The sequence below is a fragment of the Physeter macrocephalus genome, chromosome 6 (genome assembly GCF_002837175.3).
Source record: "Physeter macrocephalus isolate SW-GA chromosome 6, ASM283717v5, whole genome shotgun sequence".
Taxonomy (NCBI): Eukaryota; Metazoa; Chordata; class Mammalia; order Artiodactyla; family Physeteridae; genus Physeter; species Physeter macrocephalus.
Window position 1 is genome coordinate 54,180,231 of NC_041219.1, and position 20,459 is coordinate 54,200,689.

Here is a 20,459-nt window from a genome sequence, read left to right on the forward strand (position 1 = left end):
TGTCAGAAGAAGGAGGAAACATTAAGGGCCTAAAACCGTGTACCCGACACTGAGTGACTGGGGGTGAGGGGTGGATAAGCATCTCCACGGGGAGCAAACACTTGGGCAGATTTGGGAGGGACAGGAGTTTTAGTAAAACAAATCCGGAAGGGAGAGCGTCAGTGACCCTCACTATTTAGACGTCCATTCTACCTTCTTCTAGGAAGAGAGACACCGTAGAGACGGTGATGTTTGTATTTTAAATATTTTACTGTTGCTAATATATAGATGCTCCTCTTGCAAGAGAAGGAGGTTGGTAATTTTGGCCCTTGCCGCGAACTGAAAAAGCAAGAGAACGTTTTCAAATTTTTCTTAGGTCTACGTCTCGCCCCCTGGCAGAGCCCCTTGCCCCTCTTCCGCGTCTGACGGTGTGAAGGAGCTTTGGTCACTGGCAGGAATGTCACAAGGACGAGGCAGCTTTCATCTGGAAAATGCTCAGAGGCCCTTGAGTGACAAGGCAGTATCAACCCACCGCCCCTGGCTTCAGTATTGAAAAACAGGGTCACTAGAGGCTCTCAAAGGCCAAGAGAAATTTCTTGCAAAGTATGCCCGAGATTTACTCTGTGGTCAAGACGTCAGACCCTAGATATCCTACCCTTTAGAAAGATCTGGCTGTAAAATGCCAGTCCGGGGCATTTTCGATGCCGGCCACCGCTTAGTCCTTCCTGAGGAAGGTTCTGTGTAGGTGTCAGGAGGTGGGAGGTGATTGATGGCGAGGCCTGCTCCTTGGAGGGGGGATAAGACATAGAGAGGGACAGAGATTCCCCACCCGGAGCAGACGGAGGCTGGGGAGAGATAAAGGGCTGCGCAGAGGTGAGGAGACTGCAGGGGGCAGACAGAGGAAGCCGGGGAGGGGGTAGGACAGGCTGATGGAAGGCGCAGCCGAGATAAGGGCTGGAAAAAGCAAACAAACAATTAAGGGTGAAGAAACGAGGAGCCAGCAGAAGTGGGGCCGGATGAGGACGAGAGCCCGGGCACCTCCGCATCTGCCCCGGGGCCCCAAGCACGGCTCCGAGCAGAGACAGGAAAGCCTTCCTGAATTTGACCTCTTGCTAGGAGGCCACGGGGAATTTTCCCTGCACTGTCACGTGCGGAGGTCCCAGGGCACCCCGGTCCTCAGGAGCTGGAGGAAGCAAAGCCTAACACCTCAGCCAAGTCCGCAAGGCTCCCCTGCGCCTCAGGTGCAGAGACCGCCAGCCACGGGGGATGGGAGAGATTGTGGGAGTACGTGGTGTTTGAACTGGGATCTCGAAAAATGGGTAGAATTGGGGCATTCAGGAGAGAAGGTGAAGACCTTAACCTTTTTTTTTTTAAAAATCAGTCTCACAGTTAGACTCCCAAAGACTGGCAAACAGACAGCAAGTCGTGGGAGACAGAGGCAGCTCCACAGATGCCCTCAGAGCAGAAGAGTTCTGGTCTCTCCACCCGGATTTTCAGCACAATAGCCACGGATCAGAGCGACGGCCCGAACTCCTGACATGCCACAGCTGAACACCCTTATCTGTCTCAACAAGACCAGCCTCTGGACGTGGGCTCCGCAAGGAAGATGCCGGGCAATGACCGATTCTAATTCTGACTTGATGCCACGCTAGTGATGGCGCTAGGTTTACACACGGGTACCACGTTCTACCAGCACCACAGGATGCTAAGTCATAGAAAAGGCATTTCCAATCCCCTTTGTTTGATATGTGCTCCTATGAAACGAGTTAATTTTTTAAAAAATTAATACATTAACACTTTTTAGAAGTATATCCATATCCTGTTACTGAATCACCAATGAACCAACATTAAATTTCTGAATTTATTTCTCCTCCAGAAACTGCTGCTCCTGTTTTATCGTAAGCTCATCTTTGGCCTCACTAAGTACCTTGCTGGGCCCCGAGCCCGGGCTTGACACAGACCTGAGTGTGGACAGCTCTCCCAGAGAGAGGTCGGTGTAGTTTCCTGAGAGGTCCGTGGCCCCGGCCCTTCGCCAGGAGGACCTCCTGCCACCCAGCACTCGGGCCTCAGACCTCTCTCCAGGGAGATCTGGACGCACATCCACAGTGGACGCCTGAAGAGCGGAAGACAGAGCTTCTGGCTGAGTGAGGCCTCCAGTCGGTAGCAGAGGCAGACCCCGTCGGGGCAGAGCCTGCTCAGGCGAGAGGAGCAGGCCGTGTGCTCGGACATGGGGGCCTCCTGAGCAGGTGCCGGCAGATGAGGCCCGAGCTCTCCAGCACCCGTGCAGGAAGCCCAGAGCCCTGGCCCAGGTGTGCTCTGCACAAACAATAAGCCCAGCTCTCCCCAAACCTGCATTTTAGTCTCCACTGAAACTGAGGCTCAGAAGCCCCTCGCCTCTTACATGAGGTTGATGAGACTGGGCCTTCAAAGGATGCTTGCCTTCCACACTTCCACTTAGGCGGAAGCACCCAAGTGTGTTTACCATCAGCACTGAAGGGTGCTTTTGGACTGGGTCTCGGGACATGCATGGTGGCAGCCCTGAAAAGTCAGCTCTGCTTTACCTGAGCCTCTAACAAACCGTAAACCCTAGACGAGGTCTGATGGCCTAAACTTCCAATCCTCCTAGCTGTTCAAATGACACAGGAGGGGCAGTCAAGACAAGAGGCGTCTGGGATTCTGCTGATGAGGCTGCACCTAAGCGCTACAGGCACAGATGTCCTGTGGAGAAACAGAGAAGGCTAAAGGAGTGACAAGTGCGTGGGTCTCGTGGGAAATGGAGCCTCTGCAGATCAGGGATGAGCTCCACCGCATGGGAATCTAGGTCAGCATCGTAAGAATCTCTGTGGTCAGACTCCACCCCTTCCTGGACCAGCCGCCATCGCACAGCAGAGCCCAGGAACAGCTGACGGTCTAGGTGTCTGCAGGGGTGGGGTCCTTCATCCGGGTGTGCGTGTGGGCGGGGCCCTCCGTCCAGGTGTGCGTGTGGGCGGGGCCCTCCGTCCAGGTGTGTGGCGGGGCCCCCTGTCCAGGTGTGCGTGTGGGCGGGGCCCTCCGTCCAGGGGTGTGTGTGGGCGGGGCCCTCCGTCCAGGTGTGTGTGTGGCCGGGGCCCTCCGTCCAGGTGTGAGTGTGGGCGGGGCCCTCCGTCCAGGTGTGTGTGTGGCGGGGCCTTCCGTCCAGGTGTGCGTGTGGGCGGGGCCCTCCGTCCAGGTGTGCGTGTGGGCGGGGCCCTCCGTCCAGGGGTGTGTGTGGGCGGGGCCCTCCGTCCAGGGGTGTGTGTGGGCGGGGCCCTCCGTCCAGGGGTGTGTGTGGGCGGGGCCCTCCGTCCAGGGGTGTGTGTGGGCGGGGCCCTCCGTCCAGGGGGGGGCCTTCCGTCCAGGGGTGCTTGTGGGCGGGGCCTCCTGTCCAGGTGTGCGTGTGGGCGGGGCCCTCCGTCCAGGGGTGCGTGTGGGCGGGGCCCTCCGTCCAGGAGTGTGTGTGGCAGGGCCCTCCGTCCAGGTGTGCGTGTGGGTGGGGCCCTCCGTCCAGGTGTGCGTGTGGGCGGGGCCCCCGTCCAGGTGTGCGTGTGGGCGGGGCCCTCCGTCCAGGTGTGCGTGTGGGCGGGGCCCCCTGTCCAGGTGCGCGTGTGGGCGGGGCCCCCTGTCCTGGTGCGCGTGGGGCGGGGTCGCTTACCCTCCGGCCGGCCTCGTTGTTCTGCAGGTTCATGAGCACGCGGCCCTGCTCCTCCGAGCCCTTGGCGAAGTTCTTCTCGCGCTCGCGGGCGTCCACGAACTCCTTGGCGAAGCGGTAGCCGTAGTCCACGTTGTCGCCGCAGCCGCCCCACAGCCAGTCCCGGGGCAGGTCCTTGGGCCGCGCGGCCCGGCTGCAGCCGCACGTGGACAGCTCCCCCTCGCGGCAGGCACGGCTGATGGCATTGACCACCCCGGCCGCGCTCACGGCGTAGGTGAAGGCCGTCTCCCGGCTCCCTGCGGGCGGACAGGAGACGGGTGAGGCCCCTGCCCCCCGCCGCCCCGCCAGCCCGCGCCCCGGGAGGGGGCACCTCTCCCTGCCGAGGCCCCCGGGGTTAGAAAGCGCCCTGGACCAGCAACCGAAGTCGACTCGTCTGCCCGTGAGCCCCTTCAGCCCCGGCTGCACCTCAGCCCTTCCGGAGAGGTCTCCCCGGCTGTGCCTTCCTAGGCGGCCGGCCTGAGTGGACGGGAGGGCGGGCAGGGAGGCACTGGTGGACCAGGTGGGACGGCCGGAACGAGACTGGGCACAGATCGTGGGACCCACAGTGCAGCTCTATCCTGGCAAACTCCTCTCCCTCACACGTCTGTTTCTCACCCTCCACGAGTCACACATCTGTCTTTTCACGCCTGCATTACCTAGCTGGGCAGCGGCCGAGACCAGGAGTAGAAATGAACTAGGATGGCAACATCCAGAATCGTCTGAGCCGTTTCCCTCTGTCCCCCGAGGCCCACACTGCCTCCCAACCCCACAGCACTGGGGGACCACCTCCACGGACACTCAGCACGGTCTTTCTAAACATCCAGATCATTTCCCGTAAAAAATCCAAACTGCGTACTTTATTGCTATAGTGAACCACTTAAGAACCCATATGATGGATGTTCTACTTCAATAAAAACGTTGATAAAAAATAATACTCAGCCACCAGGGACATGCAAATCAAAATCACGAGACATCACTTCACACCCACGAGGATGGCTATAATCAAAAAGGCAACTAATGACAAGGTAATGAGGAGATGGAAAAACCCGAACCCTCACGTGTTGCTGGTGGGAATGTTTTAAGGCGCAGCTGCTTTGGAAAACAGTCTGGCAGCTCCTCAAAAGGTTAAATGTAGAACTACCACATGACCCAGGAATTCCACTCCTAAGAGTATATCCAAGATGAATGAGAACGTATGTCCACAGCAAAACTAGTACGTGAGCGTTCATCACAGCATTATTCATAAGGCCCAAAAAGTGGAAACAACTCATATCGTCCATCAGCGAATGAACGGGTGAACAAAAGGTGGCATTATCCACTCCACGGAATATCATTCAGCCATAAAAAGTAATGAAGTGCTGCGGACAGGCTACAACATGGTTGAACCTTGAGTTATTATGGTAAGTGAGCCACTGGGCATTTTGTATCTGAAGTGAACAGACACAAAAGGCCATGTATTGTATGATCCCATTTATACGAAATGTCCACAATATGAAAATTCATAGAGACAGAAAGATTAGTGCTGTGTAGGGTTTGGGGAAGAGGGAGAAGAGATGGAGAGTGACCACTTGTGGGTGTGCAGTGTCTCTATAGGGCTGTGAAAATGTCCTGAGATTAGAGGGTGGTGATGGTTGCACAATCTGGTGAATATACACTGAACTGTACACTTCAAAATGCTGAATTGTACCATACGTGAATTACATTCAGTAAAGCTGTTATGAGAAGCGATAAATAATACTCGTACGGACTCAGGTATGGAGGGAGGGGAGGCGTTCTTAGCAGGGAACTGAGATTCTGTCCTGATCTCAGCGATTAAACCAGGCAGGATCTTCTGCTCCGCACGCCACCCCCCACCCTCTTCTGAGCCTCCAAGGTCAGGGGTAGCCACGCCACGATCCTGTCTTGGCCGGTGGTGAGGAAGGCAGTCTGCAGTCACTGCACCTGGCCCTACTTCTGGATGGTCTAGGCACAACACAGTGAAGTTTGCAACCAGAACAGACAGGGCAAGTCAGTTTTTCTCCAGTAACCAGGGGTCAGCTTCCGGTCAGGTGTGGGGCAGGAGAAGCACCAGGAAAAACCAGGTGATATGAGAAGCCACACTCATGATCCAGCCCTCGGGACTGACGTCTGAGCCAGCGTGAACCACAGCCAGAGACAGGGTCTACGGGTCTAGGGAGTTAGACTATGCGAGCTCCCAGGACGGCAAGATGGCCAGGGGGTCTTAGGGAGGAGGGCCTGGGCACCCCTTTGAAGGAGTCATGCCTGAGAAGTCTCCCCAAAGCAGTGCCTAAACCCCCAACCTGGCATCCAGGGACAGGGAGGAGAGTCTGCAGCCAGGCCCAGATCTACACTCCATCCGCCGTGAGCACTGCTTTTACAATCGGGTTGGGTTCCCAGGGCCACCCACTCCATCTTTTTAAAATGACTCTAATCACCGGAATGTTCTTTCTTAGAATAAGCTGAAAGATGCCTCCCTATAACGTCCCTCTTCTGGAGCTATACTATCCCTCTTCCATTTGACAGCCCCTCAGGATTTGAAAACAACGAATATGCCTTTTATGTTTTCTCTTTTCCAAGCTACATATGTCTGATTTCTTCCACCACCGCTCTTTAGCAAACACGCTTTGCAGAGCTGAGTCACCCCTCTCAGAGTTGCCTTTTAAAATAACGTTCCTGCGGCTGAGCGTAATCCTGCAGATGTCAGGGCTCTGAGGGTCCCGCCCGCCATGTAGTTGGATCCCTGTCTGTCCCGGTGGATCCCTCAGGATCTCCCGTGGTCCCTCTGTCTCCTTTGTTGGGGGCCTCATTCGGCCCTGAGTGCAGGCAGCTCTGCCTCCCTGGGGCAGCACGTGGACCTCAGGGAAGCCTAAGGACAGACCTCGTGCTGCTCTCAGCAGCAGAGAACTGGGGGCGTCTCTATATGTGAAACAATACAGAGAGGGTAACGGCTGATAAACCAGCAGCCAGGGAGCCCCTGAGAGGTCGTGCATCTTCCCGGGACGCAGAGACAGCAGGACACTATCACGTCCTCTGTCCCACAGCTGCCCAGCGACCCGTAGGAGCCTCCCGCCTCCCTGGCCTCCCCGGCCTCCAGGCGAGGGGCCCGGTGCCCTCCAGGCCGCTCTGCTGCCCTCTGGTGGTGGACGCTTGCAGTGGCTCAAAGGAAGGGGCCTCAGAAGCCCCCCGCCAGACACCGGGAGAGGACTCGCCAGGATGCCTGGGCCCAGCGGGAGGCGGGAGGACAGCTTCCCAGGCAGCATGAGCCCGCAGGGAAGCTGCAAAAGGGGGCGGTGAGAGTAAGGCAAACAGAGGGGTTCCATTTGTAGGAGAGTAGGGCAGAGACTGGTAGCGTCTGCTCTCACCGGTCGCTCCACCACGCAGACCTGCAGCCCACGGAGCTTCTGGCCCTGGCACGCCTTCTTCCCTAAAGCAAAGCCGCGCTTTTGGGCCTTCACGCAACAAAATTACATGAAAAGGATCTGGCCAGCGTCAGGCATTCACTAGGTCCTAAAGCAATATTAGTTCCCTGACAGTGATTAGGGGATGCTTCTCTCTACACCTGGGCCACCCCAGTTTCCTCACCCGAAACCCCGCAGGCAGGGAGAGCGGCCAGCCAAGACTCTCACCAGGAGGAAGGGGCAGGCGCTAAGCGTATTTGAGAAGAATCGATCAGCTACGAATGAATCCCATCTGACCCCCAGGCCTATTGTTTTGGGAAAGTTGCCCCGCAGGACTGTTACAGGAGCTCGTGAGCCTGCCTTTCAAGGACCGTGAGTCGATGCTGAAGGAAGAAGAGAGAAGCAAGGTTCAAAGTGTAATTTCCCTGGACCTCACTTCTCAATGCGGGGCAGGGAGGGAGGGGAAAGGGGTCCGGAGAGGGCGGGGCCTTCGCAAAAGAGGCGCAGATTCCCTGACTCCCCTGGTCCCGGCCTGCTAGAAACCGCAGCCTCAGGGAACTCCAGAATGTTGCCTTTGGGGGAAGAGCTGTTCGGGGAGAACGTGAGCCGGGACGTGGTGCTCTAACACCTTCCTTTTATGGCCCTGGGGATAAGAACCAGTAGAATAGGGCCGGATTTCTCAATTTCTTGCCAGGGAGGAGAGGATTGCATTTCAAAAGGACCTAAAACAATTAGACCCCAGGTCACACCTCCATCTAAGCAATAGGGTAGCCAAAGAATCCTCGGCCAGGAGTGGGAGAGGGGACAGGACAGGAATCCAGGCAGGGGTGGCCCTCTCATCTTCCTCCTTCAGCCTGCCCCTCCCCGCCCTCACTTTCACACACATCCCCTTTCAAATGGAAAAGCCGGGACTCGATCTGGGCTGGGTTAACGACAGCCATCGTCAGTTTGGCCCAAAGTTTCCCTCTCTCTCAGTGTCCAAGTGCAAGAGGCAAAACTCTCCAGACACTCAGGGCTGCAGTTCTCAGCTCTCTGCCCACAGCTCTAGAGGGGGCCCTGGAGCTGAGACAGGGGTCAGTGGTGGTGGGCGGGCTTCCCGATCCGCCCTGACTCAGCTCAGACCCCTGCCCCCTGCCCAGGGGGAGCGCCTCCAGGCTGCCTGCTCGGGGCGGGGCGGGAAGCAGAGGGCCAGCTGAGCCCGGGGCTGGGCGCCAGCACGCCACCCGAGACCACCCCCCTGCACGCCGGTCCCCGTGGAGCCCCCGCTCCCAGGCCGGGAAGCACGGCTGCTCCAGCCCCACGCCCCGCTCACCTATCTGCATGACTCTCCCGAAGACGGAGGCGTCGTCCACGGTGCTGCAGTTCCACCGCCGCTGCCGGAACTGGTGCTGGCATTCCCTGATGCCCGTCCTGGCCCCCTCGCCTATGTAGGCCATGTGCTCCTGGTACAGCTGGCACAGCTTCCGCTGGCCGGCGGAGAGCCCGGGGAGTTGGCTGCACACGGGCTGCGCCCCGATGATGAACATCTCGGGCCTCTGCACCGGGTTCATAGCCAAAGACCTGCAGCAAGAGGCCGGGAGTGAGTGCGGCCCAGGGGCGGCAGCAGACCTCACACCTGACCCCCTCCCGGGGGGGGTCTCCGCGGGCAGGGGCTTGGGAAGGAAAGTCACCCAAAACCGAGTTCCTGCCTTCAAAGGGAAACTGAGGCAGGAACGCAGGCGACGCGCGAGGTGTCGAATGCCCGAGACCACCTTGGGCGTCTGGATCCACGGCGACCGGACAGGGAGGAGCGCTCCGAGCTGGGAGAAGGCTTCGGGGTGGGGGGGACCGGAGGGGCCTGCAGGGTGGGCGCGCTGTGCGCGAGGCCGCTTCTCTGCAGGAGGAGCGGCCAGGCCACTGTGGCCCAAGTGCGGGATGCGTGCGGAAAGCAGTCCATTCCTTTCACGAGAACTCCCCTTAGGCCTTTAAAATCGAAGCCCATTTACATACGTGGCCAGATACTCTAAAAGTTTGCACTTCCCTCCCCGCCGCACGGCCCCCTGACCCCGCCCGGTAGGGCTCTCGCGCTCATCTAGCAGATATAATAAGGCGCTAAGTCAGAGGGGAAGGCTGTGGTCTTGCCATCTGAGCAAAAATGAGAGCAGAGCACAGAACATGGCCAACGGGGGCGGGGGGCATGCCTGCCATTGCCCTGTCCACTTGGCAGTGACAGTAATCTTAACAACACGAAAGGAAGCCACACACGCTCCTGCAAATCCCTCATCCGGCCTTCAGACTTAGAAACCGGGAATCCTACCCTCCTTGCCCTCACCAGCAGGGAAAAAAAAAAAAAAATCAATATTCGCATTGATCCGATAGCAACAAAAGAGCTGTTTCTAACAACCCACGGAGACAGAGGAGGTCCAGGGAAAGGGGACTGTGGACACAGGATCGGAGGAAAAGCCACATGAAACTAATCCTTTCTCCTCAGGGAACCTTCCCATAACTCTGGGGGCTCGAGAGAGAAAGAGCCCTGCCCGTTCTCCTGGGGTTGCTGGAAAGGGAATGGCCCCTTCTCCCCTCTTCTATGGCCCCGGGGGCCAGGCTGGGAGGGCTTCAGCCCGCACTCACCACCAGGAGCTGGCCGCGGCCCGAAGCGGGGCCCAGCAGGCGAACAGCGCGGCAGCGGCAGCGAGCAGGGCAGGCGGGCTGGGCATGGTCCGCCTGCGCCCCCTCCCCAGGGCCCGGGGAAGACCCCGGGGACCGACGGCTTCCGAGACGGGCTCCCTGGAGGGAAGAGACCAAAGGGAGCAGTCAGTGTGCGATGCAGACCGGGGGGACCAGGAGGGCCTGCTTCCCGGGGAAGGTCCATCTCTCCCCAGCCTCCCGTCCCACCCTCCCCTTCTCACCCTGGGGGTCGCTCCAGCCTGGGGAGCCCTGCTCGGGACCCGCTGCTTAAGGAAACAGGGGACTGAGAGACCAGGAAAGGGAGAAGAGCAAGGCATTTCCAGAGCAGAGCCGCTCCGGGCGGCATCTAGGGAGACGTTTCGGCTGCTGCTCTGCACACCTGCCCTCCTTCCAGAACGTCCAAAGAGACAGGACCATCCCATCGGCTCCTTCCAGGGACGTATCTGTTGCGTGCAGCTAAAAACACCTGGCGAGTTGATTACCTACAGCCAAACAGGAGCCTTCGCTCTCCATCTGCGCCCCTCTCCTGCTGAACGCGTTTTCCAAATCCCAGCCCGAGTCCAGCGGGGCAGACAGCAGGAGAAGGGAGGGACTTCTCACTTTCTCGAGCCAACTCCTCTGGGAAATGTAAAAGCTGCCCCCAGCCTGGGCCAGTGGTGTCCCCTCGGTGGCCCATGCCTCCTCTGTACCCTACAGGAGGGATGGGTTTTCCACCCTCGCATCAGCCTGCCTGTTCCCAGAGAACAGCTCGCCCAGAGCCCCTGGAGACAGACGGACCCTGGAGCGAGCCTCTGGCCACGCGACCCCACCTCCTCTCCTCCGTGAGCCCCCATCCAGGGCGTGACCACACCCCCAGGGCCCCTCAGCACCCCACCTCAACGAAACACCCGCCCCCACACTCCGAGACCACCCCCATCTCACCGAGCAGCACAGGGCCTCCTGGCTCTCCGGGAGGGGCTCTGGGTCATCAGCCCGGGAGATATCTCTGTCCCGGGGCCACCAGGAGAGGAAGGTGGCCGAGCAGGGCCCGGGGGAGCTGGGGCACAGCTGTCTCCACCCCCTCCGGGCTTTTCTTCGGGAGGTCTCCGTCGGGGCGGGGGCACCCGAGGGCAGGTGTGTCGGGCTGGTGGGGGCAGATCAAAGCCCCTTTGTCATGCAGAGCCAGCTCGGAAATGATCCGGCCTGGCGGCCGCCGGCAGCGCCCCACAGCCTGCTTTCCTAACAGACCTGGCCTCCTCTGAAGAGGCCCTCCCCCCATAAATCCTCCCCGTCCCCCAGGGCAGGAGGTCTGTGAATGCACCGACAGGGCCCAGAGATGGAGCAGAGATAGGGCTGGCACCAGAAGCTAATGGCTTTATGGAGGGGAGGGGACCAGGGCCGGAGTGGGAGGACAGGAGAGAAGCTTCAAAGAGTTTCCTTGTGCAAACACCCCCCACCCCACTGCCGGCCCTTCTTGGGGACTGGAGGGCCGGGGCCACTCCCTGTGGTCCTCTCCCTCCCCGCAGCCGCTCCCCGCCGGCCCGTCCCCACCGCTGGGGAGCTGACTTCTCTCTCCCAACCAGCGCCACTTCTCACTCCCAGGTCCCTCTCTCTCATTTCTGTCCCACCCTCTCATCGGGCTCCCGTGACACCTCTCCTGCGAGTCCCAGGTTCACCGGAGGCCACGCTGGGCCCGCTTCCGAGGGCGGGAGGGAGTCAGAGCGGCTCTGACCACCCAGCTGCGGCACGGGCGCTAAGGCCACACTTCCCCGAGCCGCTGATCCGGCCCTCGTAAACATCTTCCAAGGCGGGAGTCACTCGGGCGGCTGTTCCTACCACCCTGTGCTTTCCAGCAAACTCTCGGCTCATTAAAAATCATGTTTTAAAAACGCAGAAAAGGAAAACAGAAGGCCCTAGCATGTGTGGTGGCTTCTTTCTCTGCTTTCCAGATGTCCGGCACCTGAAATTGAACACTTGTCTCCCAAACACACACACAGCAGCCCTCAGGACCCGCTCTCTCCCACGGACAGACGTGACCCCCCCCACCCGCCGGCCACTGGCCTCACTGGCACGGGCGGAATGGAAACGTCTCGCCCCTCCCGGCTGGGGACGAAGGAGGCTGTGAGGCCCACGGTTTGGCCGAACGAGCGAGCGGACGGGGCAGGGTTAAGCAGGGGGTCCAGGGTCTCTCTCTTCGGGGCCAGGGGAGGGTGCCACATTCTCAGTCAGGACGCCTCCTGAGGGCCAGGAGGGGCTGGTCAGACGTCTACTCTGCCCTCCTGCCGCATTATTTCATTCCTTCAAAATACTCGTTCGCCAAATGTGTCTTGGGGGCCTGGTTACGTGCCAGAGATACAGCCATGAACAAATAAGTCCGTAATATGTCAGGTCCAGTGAACCTCGAGGAAAAATCAAGGGGGGACAAGGATCCAGAATGAGGGTGATGGTTTACCCTGCTTAGGGTCCTTGCGGGGAGCAACCCCCAAACCCCTGAGTGGCCAGGTGGGGTGTAGCCCTGCTGTACTCGGGCCCCTCTGCGCACGTCCAGGGTCCTTACTGAGACCCCTTTACTGTCACAGCCAAAGGGGTGCATATGTGAATTGGGACTTTTCCAGCCACAAGTTTTCATTCCCTAAGAGGCCGTGTCCACCCTGAGCAGCTGGGAGACCGGGAGAGGGGCTTGGGGGCTGGGGCCGACGGACGCAGCAGCTCCGCCCTTGACGGCGCGTCTCCTTGCTGTCCACACACCAGGGCAGTGACGCCAAAGAAAGCCCCACCCGCGGGACAAGCGCCCGCCAAGGTCACTGGCTGTTCACAAAACCACCCCTGGCTGCTCAGGACTGGCCTCCCCCAGAGCCCGAGGACTCAAGCGGCTTAGGTGTCCCCTAGGAAGTGATGTCACCTCCCACACCTGCCCCCTGGCCCCAGATGGGGCCCCCCCACCTGGAAACCTACCCAGAAAGAACAGCCTGCAGGGACCCTTTTCCAGGTCGCCACTGGCTACTTCTTACCCTGCGACCCAGCAAAGAGCTGCTGCCTTGTAATTCAAAGGTCATTTGCAATTTTGTTAACAGTCCTGGCACAGAAGGTAGACAAGCTCGGGCCCTGTGGGAACGCCCGGCTGCTGTCCAAGTGCTGCCCTTGGGCCCAGGAGTTCTGCGGTGGGGAGCGGGGGGGAAGAGAGGGGGTACCAGAGCTGCAGGCCTGTGCCTTCCCTCCCCTCCCCGCTATCCCCCCGCCAACCTGGCCACTCCATTTCCACCTCTGCAGAGAAAGGCTCCTCATGGACCTCAGGACACCCGAGGACACCTCCTGAAATGCAGGTGCCTTCATCTCCCTTCCCCGCTTTCCAGGAAGTGCTCTCCGCCGTCTAACCCACGGGGCTCCAACACCAGCTTTCCTGCGGCACTGACTGTGCATCATAATGTTTCCCCGGTTGAAAAGTCACGGTGGTTCCCAGCCCTTGAGCCCCCGAAACTTCCCAACATGGCCTCATTCTACCCCCCAACTCTTTGCCTGAAGCTCCCGCCACGGGGTCTCTATTCCAGTCTCCTCCTGCTCTGAGAACAAGCCCTGCTTCCCCACCCAAGACCTCATCCTGATCCTTTGCCTCTCCAGCAATCAAACCTCAAACGACTCTCACGTCCACCACCAAGGTTCACTTCCTCCGTAAAGCTGCCTTTGATGAATCCAAGGCCAGGAGGCTCTTTCCACTGACCTGGCATTTCCTTAGCCCCTGGAGGATGGTGTCCAGCCTGCACCGCCAAGCCTGCACACGCTCCCTTGTAACTGTGTGTGTTCCTACTTCTCCGGTAGGTCCGGTGTTTGCTGAAGGTCGGATGTGCCCCCCTCCTTCTCCTGGGGGCCCCATCCTGCCTGCTGTAGGTACACCTGTCAATAAACAGCTCCTTACTGATGACCAGTGACAATACCTAATACTAGTGAGCATTTATTAAACACCTTCTACATGCACTGAGCCAAATGTTTTACATCCATTTTCCTCATTTAACCGTCACTAAAATTCTATGGTACAGGCTATTTTTATCCTCACTTTGAGTAGGGAAACCACAGGGAACTAAGGCATGGAGGAGCCCGGTAACTCGGTCCTACAGCGATTGAATGGGAGACCCTGGCTTGGAATCGAGACCTTTCCCCACTTCCCCAAACACAGGTTAAACACATCACGTACCATCCCTGGAGCAAAGGCCTTCTCTGCTCTGCTTCCCTGCTTTTCACCACTGCCCTCTTACCAAGAGGAAGGCTGTCCGAGGACAACTTCCTGATTTGTAGGAAGTAGCCCCCAAAGCAATGTTTATAAAAAACAGGCTGATTACAAAGTGACTAGTATAAACACACACACACACACACACACACACACACACACACACACACGCAGCCTTGTGGGAGAAAGAAAGCAGACTTTCCCCCCAAACAGAATGATACATGGATTGAGAACAGGTCAGGCTGTTTAAAGCTGGAGAAATGAAAATAGAATTTTTTTTTCACTCTTATTTGAAGGATAGTTGATGTATAAGAAATAGAATGATGGTTTTAAAGAGCTGGTGTTTGTTTATGTTGAGATGGGAGATCCAACCAGGCTGAGAGCTGAGGGTCGGGAGACAGACCCCGTGAGGTGTGAGGCGCGCGGAGGCCAGGAGCAACGTGCTTACGCGAAGAAGTGCAAGGCTTGGGGAGAAAGTGGAAAGAACTTTCAGATAGCTTGTAACAGGGACGCCGACCAAAGGACTGTGTCTTCGGGAGGAGAAGACCCTACAATGATGGTGGAAAACTGCACTGCCTTTCAGCGAATACGGCTGCCAAGGAGCTCTTTCTAGTTGATGTATTTATTTTTAATTAATTCATTCATTTGCTTTGGCCACCCCACACGGCATGTGGGGTCTTATTCCCCGACCAGGGATCGAACCCGCGCCCCCTGCAGTGGAAGCGCGGAGGCTTCACCACTGGACCGCCAGGGAGGTCCCAGAGGAGCTCTTTCGAAAACTCAAAACTGACCAGAGACTTCTCTGCTTTTTTAGGAAAGGTTCCCCGTCTCCGAAAGGATGAAGTCGGAGCTCCTCAACACGTACGCGAGGCCTTTCAAGAGCCGCCCCCGGCCGGGCCTCCCACCCTCTCCTGGTTTCCACTCTGCTGCAGGAAGCCCCAGCTGTCTGAGGCCTGCCTCCGCCCGTCCCCACGGTTTCTCGCTTTGCGCTTGGCTGACCTCAGGCCCAGCTTCTCCTCTCTCTGCGCAGGGCAGGCTCCTGTGTCCTTGAGGTCACAGCTTCAACTGACCGCCCGCCCCAGAGAAGGCGCCTCCGTCCTCCTCACGTCCAGCTTCCAGTGGGTGTCTGCAGCAGCGCTGAATGTAATGCGCGAGGAGCTGGCCCGCTAATCTGTGTATTCGTGGCTTTGTGTCTTTGCTCTGGAAACGATCTTGTTCACCATCTCCTCCCCGTCATTAGGGCAGAACCCAGCTGAAAGGAAAGAAAAGCCTTCCTCTGCTCTCAAGGAAACAGGAGGCCGGACACTAAGGCCTCCACACGCTGCAGCCCACCGACCAGCGAGAAGCTGCTTCGCCTCCTTATCCTCTTATTTGGGAACCACTGTCGGCTGCAGATGGAGATCTCAGAGACGCCAGCCGTGTCTCTACCTTCTCCTCAGAGACTCGAGCACCATCCAGCGTCTGGAAATGTATAGGGTGCTGCTTCCCCCAGGCGCTGTGGTCCAGCAGGGATGACAAACCTACTTGAAAGGCAGGAGGGATCAGCCCAAGGACGACCACGTCAGGAAGCAGAGTCGAAGAGGCACAGAGCAAGAAGGACGGCACGTGGCGATGCGCTTTGGTCAAAAAGAAAACTTCAGGTTGCTTTTGGAAGGGTCCGAGAGATATTGCAATAAAGAAGGAGTGCGATAATTTCCAACGTACTCAACAATTCTTGTTTGTTAAAGCTACGAGTCCCTCTGAAATCTGATATTGAATCCTCACTGAGCATCTAACATCCGTGGTCCAGGGAAACTCCCGTGATCACATGCTTCTAGTTTCTTAGGGGGCTCAGTCACCTTTTGACCACGAAATGATGGTTGAGTACGTCTTCTAAGAGAGCCAAGAAGGACAGACATGAAGATACTGATTGGCTACCCCTCTTCCTTGCAGTCCTGCCTGTTCTGTGTCCTCCAGTTCTCCTCCCGGATCCAGGCCTGAAATCTTGGCGTCCTTCATGACCCCTCCCTCACGCATACCCTCCATGTCAAAGCAACTGTCAAGGCCTCTTGACCGTGACTCCCTAATACTTTAAAAATGTATTCCTGACTCTCCATTGCTGCTGCCGTAGTCTGAGCTACTACAAGAGCCTGCTCACTGCCCTTTTCCCTCCAACAAGTTGTGTCTTGTACCCCATCTCACCCACTGAATGACTGAACGAATTCCTTCCGCATGCAGTCCTCCAACTTCCAAGGTAACAGCCGGCTACAAGTTTCTCGAAATACGGTCCCCAACTAACAGCCTGAGCATCACCTGAAAACCGATTACGTACCGAGATTCTCACGCTCCACCCGGACCTACTGAATCTGCAACTCTGAGGGCGGCGCCTATAGCAAATCCGTTCTAACAAGCCATCTGGTGGTTCTGATGCCCAAGAAAATGTGAGAACCGCTGTCGTAGAACCATCCATAGTAATTCGCAGCGAACTAAAGCATGAAGTCTTTCAAATGACATATATATGGATGGATGGATGGATGGATGAATGGTTGGATTTTAATGGCAAATTTCTACATGAAATGCCTGGAACCAGCGGCTCCTCCCCTGGGGGCTAAAGATATCTGGAGACCACAGAACCACAGAACATGCAGACCAAGCACTGTCTCCAGAATGAGTAAATATGTCCACGTACTTCCACACTGGCAGTCTACGTATATGTACATCCTTGTAATTAATAAAATACTTATTCACTTAAAAGTGCTACCGGGCTTCCCTGGTGGCGCAGTGGTTGGGAGTCCGCCTGCCGATGCGGGGGACGCGGGTTCGTGCCCCGGTCCGGGAAGATCCCACGTGCCGCGGAGCGGCTGGGCCCGTGAGCCGTGGCCGCTGAGCCTGCGCGTCCGGAGCCTGTGCTCCGCAGCGGGAGAGGCCGCGGCGGTGAGAGGCCCGCGTACAGCAAAAAAAAAAAGTGCCACCGAGGACTGTGGTGACGCTAGTACATTACAATTCAAGGAATATATTAAAATCATTGAATTATACACTTCAAATGGGTGAATTATATGGTAAGTGAGTTATATCTCAATAAAGCTGTGACATTTAAAAAACATGCTCCTGAGGACACAGCAGTTCCACTCTCCTGGAGGAACCTGCCACGTGCACACCAGAATACGTGTCAAGACCAGAACAGCCTCAACCTGGAAATAACACGCACGTCCGTTATAGTTTATTACAAGGTACTGAGTAGCGTTCCCTGTGCTATACAGTAAACCCCTGTTGTTTATCTATTTTATATACGGTGGCATATGCATCTGTTAATCCCATACTCCCAATTTATCCCTTGCAACCACCTTTCCCCTTTGGTAACCAGAAGTTTATTTTCTAAGTCGGTGCGTCTGTTTCTGTTTTGTAAATAAGTTCATTTGTACTATTTTCTAGATTCCACATGTAAATGATGTCATATAGTATCTGTCTCTCTCAACACAGATATTTTTAAATGGGAAAATACCTAATGATTTGAGGGAATCTTTATATACTATCTCAGTGGAAAATATAAATATTTTGTCTGCTGGGGCACATAACTTTTCTTTTCTTACTTAAAAAAGGGTCCTCACACTTAAAAAGAAACCTCTGCCTTCAGTGAACGTTGGAAAATTTAGGTACAGAGACAGCCGGCTGGAGGGCAAGTGGAGCTGGCAGGGAGGGAGGGGCTCAGGGGGTTCAGTGCAAACCACGTGGGCTGGTTACACAAGCGCAAGGCCTGGAGCCGCCATGCAAGAAACAGCAGCTACCTCGACCACTCCCTCCAGGAAAGAGGACCTGGCAAAATCTCCTCTGTCTCTCCTTTTTTGTGGCGGGGGGGCGCGGGGTCAATAATTGCTATTTAGTCCTATAGCTAGCTGTTTCTCTGGCGTGCATTTCTCTCCATAGACACTTTTCTCTTTAAAATATTTTCTTAAGGAGAGACCAGAGATTAATGCAATGATGAACCCAGACTTTATCAGAAAGTTCCATAACCTCCTACAGAGTCCCCTGGTGACTGTTCTCCTCAGCTCAGTTAAGGCAGCCTCAGCAAGTTCTCCCACGGGTCCCCCTCTGTCACTGGGTCTCTCTCTAGTTCTTCCTTCTAAGCTTTGCCCAATGAACCCTCTCAGCTTTAAGGCATATAGCATTCCTTTTTGTGATATTTCTCAACAGTTGCTGGAGATGAAAATAAGAAGGTTTTGGGTCTTTTTGGAGGGGGAATCCCAGCTCCACCATCTTACTCTTTGCAGCCCCTTGGGAAGCCTTATCTCTCAAACACTGTGTCGTTTCTCCTGTGTCTCTAGCTTGCAGGACAAATCACGTCCTGGGGGTGAGGTGAAGGGTAGAGAGTGGTAGAGAGTGGGTAGGAGTGGTGAGGTTTTAATTGCAGCCTTTCAGAGAAATGCAAAACCGCCCTTCCCCCAAAATGAGTTTGTCCTTCACAGTGATAAGTCTGCCACAGTAACAAACTTCCCACTGTTTGGGAAGGAGAGAGCAAACCCACCCCAACTGTGGCACAGGGGGTCAGCACACACAACCGGATCCTGAGACCACCCGCTAAAGACTAATTCTTTTCTTTTTTTTTATGGCTGCATTGGGTCTTCGTTGCTGCACCGGCTTTCTCTAGTTGCGGCGAGTGGGGGCTGCTCTTCGTTGCGGTGCACGGGCTTCTCAGGGTCAGCACACACAACCGGATCCTGAGACCACCCGCTAAAGACTAATTCTTTTCTTTTTTTTTAATGGCTGCATTGGGTCTTCGTTGCTGCACCGGCTTTCTCTAGTTGCGGCGAGCGGGGGCTGCTCTTCGTTGCGGTGCACGGGCTTCTCATCACGGTGGCTTCTCTTGTTGTGGAGCACGGGCTCTAGGCACGCGGGCTCAGTGGTTGAGGCTCTAGAGCACGGGCTCAGTAGCTGTGGCGCACAGACTTAGTTGCTCCGCGGCATATGGGATCTTCCCAGACCAGGGCTCGAACCTGTGTCCCCAGAATTGTCAGGCGTATTCTTAACCACTGCGCCACCAGGGAAGCCCTAAAGACTAATTGTTGATGTTTCAGAGAAACACGATTCCCCAGGTCCCAGGGCCTCAGGAAGTGTAAACGTGTCCTCTGTATCTGCTGCAAGGCAACCCAAGGAGCAGGCAGCGCAAGTCCCCAGACTCTGGTCCCCGCAAGGTCCCCCGAGGGGCCGATCCCTGCTGACTCCCCCTCACCTCACTTGGAAAAGCAGAGTTTTCTCCCTGGGTACCAAGCAAAAGTCCATCGGGAGATAAGAAAGAGGAATTTTTCCTCCTCACGAATCCTGATAAATTAATTTAAAAAGATGCTCTAGAAAAGAATGGCCAGAGGTGAGCGTGGTACAGGAAGCATGGCAGCCACACTTGTGGACTTTGTTTTCAGGGGAGCGGGGAGGGGACGGGAGAGATGTCTGGGTGCTCCCACCTTTCTCCCGTCATCTGCTTTCACTGGGTCTGCTGGTCTGGGGAAAAGCATTTACCTGGGCAAGTGTCATCCACTTCTGCACATCCCTTGGTTGGGATGGAGTGAACAAAGCAATAAATGGAGCTCTGGATCCCCGTCACCTGCAGGCCAATGACCTCTCTCTAAGCCATGGGCTAACTAGAATTAAAATGTTTATCTTATGTTACCAAGTAAATGTGTTCCTGTTCTTGCAAACCAAAGTGTATTTTAAAAGGACCTGGGGAAATCTTACTATTTAAAAAAACAGGACTCACCAACTGTCAGCCAATCAAATCTCTTTGACTAACAAAGTTTTAAAATTTTTGAAATATAAATGCCTCATGGATGGGGGAGGGGACACACAGGCTAATTTTCCAAACTCCCCACCGCTCTCTATCGCCTCTCCCCTGGCTGCTTCACACATTCATTTTGCTTGTCAGGTTCCTAAAGGCTTTTAAGTAAGTGACTCTCTAATTTAAAGGAACATTACTATATGTATTATATATTTTTATACATTACAGATAATAGTCATTTTACTATGTGAACAATCATTCTGAACCATTTATAAATCTGGATTTGCACATATGGGGTTTTCTGGAAGCAGTTACATACACTGGTTCTTTTTTCTAAACAGTTCCATCGTTCCACCCCAGAAACAGAGAGTTTGGTTAAGTCATTGCCTCATCTTACTCTAGTCTTCCTGTGCTCTTTTTTTGCGGTACGCGGGCCTCTCACTGCCGTGGCCTCTCCCGTTGCGGAGCACAGGCTCCGGACGCGCAGGCTCAGGGGCCATGTGGCCCCTCCCGTTGCGGAGCACAGGCTCCAGACGCGCAGGCTCAGCGGCCGTGGCTCACGGGCCCAGCCGCTCCGCGGCATGCGGGATCTTCCCGGACCGGGGCACGAACCCGCGTCCCCCGCATTGGCAGGCGGACTCTCAACCGCTGCGCCACCAGGGAAGCCCGAGTCTTCCTGTGCTCTTAAACGCTTACTGAAGTTGCCAACCTTCTGCTTCGCAAATGGGCAATTTCCATTTGGAAAAAACAGGATAGTTATTT

At 56.1% G+C, this 20,459-nt stretch overlaps 1 protein-coding gene across 33 annotated transcripts in view; it reads right to left on the reverse strand.

The window, feature by feature from the left end:
• The window catches only part of ERC1 (ELKS/RAB6-interacting/CAST family member 1), a 573,654-nt gene that overhangs the window by 30,706 nt on the left and 522,489 nt on the right, over positions 1-20,459 (reverse strand). For 24 of the 33 annotated variants that reach the window (XR_008617636.1, XR_008617631.1, XR_008617632.1 and 21 more), the window contains 4 exons: positions 9,972-10,232; positions 9,694-9,849; positions 8,396-8,643; positions 3,650-3,942 (listed from right to left, as the gene is read on the reverse strand). Coding sequence is in view for 7 of the 33 variants with exons in the window: in XM_055085407.1 (XP_054941382.1) it covers positions 3,650-3,942; positions 8,396-8,643; positions 9,694-9,849; positions 9,972-10,232 (958 nt within the window). In the remaining 26 variants the exon portion in view is untranslated. Of the gene's footprint in view, positions 1-7; positions 2,698-3,649; positions 3,943-7,311; positions 7,467-8,395; positions 8,644-9,693; positions 9,850-9,971; positions 10,441-10,671; positions 10,874-20,459 lie in introns of those variants that run through there. The other 9 variants (XM_055085408.1, XM_055085411.1, XR_003680219.2 and 6 more) reach the window with 9 other exon arrangements.